Source organism: Charadrius vociferus, unplaced genomic scaffold (assembly GCF_000708025.1).
Source record: "Charadrius vociferus isolate BGI_N301 unplaced genomic scaffold, ASM70802v2 scaffold262, whole genome shotgun sequence".
NCBI lineage: Eukaryota > Metazoa > Chordata > Aves > Charadriiformes > Charadriidae > Charadrius > Charadrius vociferus.
This window is the reverse complement of record NW_009647218.1, coordinates 1139463-1140208: the sequence shown is the minus strand read 5'-3', so window position 1 is coordinate 1140208 and position 746 is coordinate 1139463. Positions and strand designations below refer to the sequence as shown.

Here is a 746-nt window from a genome sequence, read left to right as displayed (position 1 = left end):
TCTTTCCCAAAAAGTATAGTAGGAAGGATAGCAAGTCTTAAGATGTAAATATGTTGAAATACCAGTTCTTTTCCACACATAGCAAATAATAGGAACTAATTTGTTTTTTCCATTCTCTTCAGCTGATCTTAAGAGAACAATTGCTGTTCTTCTGGATGACATCTTACAACGCCTCGTGAAATTGGAAAACAAAGTTGATTACATTGTTGTGAATGGCTCAGCAACAAATACTACTAATGGAACTAGCAATCAGGTGCCAATAACTTCAAATAAACGTGTAAAACCAGCAAGCAACATTAGATAGCAAACAGGGCTGCTTTGTGTTGCTACAGCTATGATAGGTAATATTTAAGATAAGCTTTTTATCTCTGGCTAGGGCAAAGCAGTAGTTGACTCTGAAAGAAGCGTAAAACTATTCTGTTACACAATGTGCTGGATCTATGTAGGCCTAAATTATGTGCGTAGGTTCTCAAAGCATTATTTCATTGCCTTTGAGCAGTACTTCTGAAGTGATATTTGTTGTCTTTAAAGATATTTTGATATCATGATTTGATTTAGTATGCCATTGGATAATAACAATAAATGGCAAGTAATGGGGAACTTACCGGTAGGTTTCTAAATATATTTATTTAAGTATAAATATAACATATCTTTTGGATAGGTGAGCAGCATTGTAGCTTATTCATTTTTTGTGATCTGCATTAAGCTGAGGTAACTGAGGAAGACACATTGTTAAACAGATGTTA

At 34.0% G+C, this 746-nt stretch overlaps 1 protein-coding gene across 1 annotated transcript in view; it reads left to right on the top strand.

Moving 5' to 3' along the window:
- The window catches only part of CCDC126 (coiled-coil domain containing 126), a 4069-nt gene extending 3765 nt beyond the window's left edge, over positions 1–304 (top strand). Inside the window, exon 3 of the mRNA XM_009879542.1 lies at positions 123–304. Coding sequence (XP_009877844.1) covers positions 123–304 — 182 coding nt within the window. The remainder of the gene's footprint in view (positions 1–122) is intronic.
- The last annotated feature ends 442 nt before the right edge of the window (positions 305–746 follow it).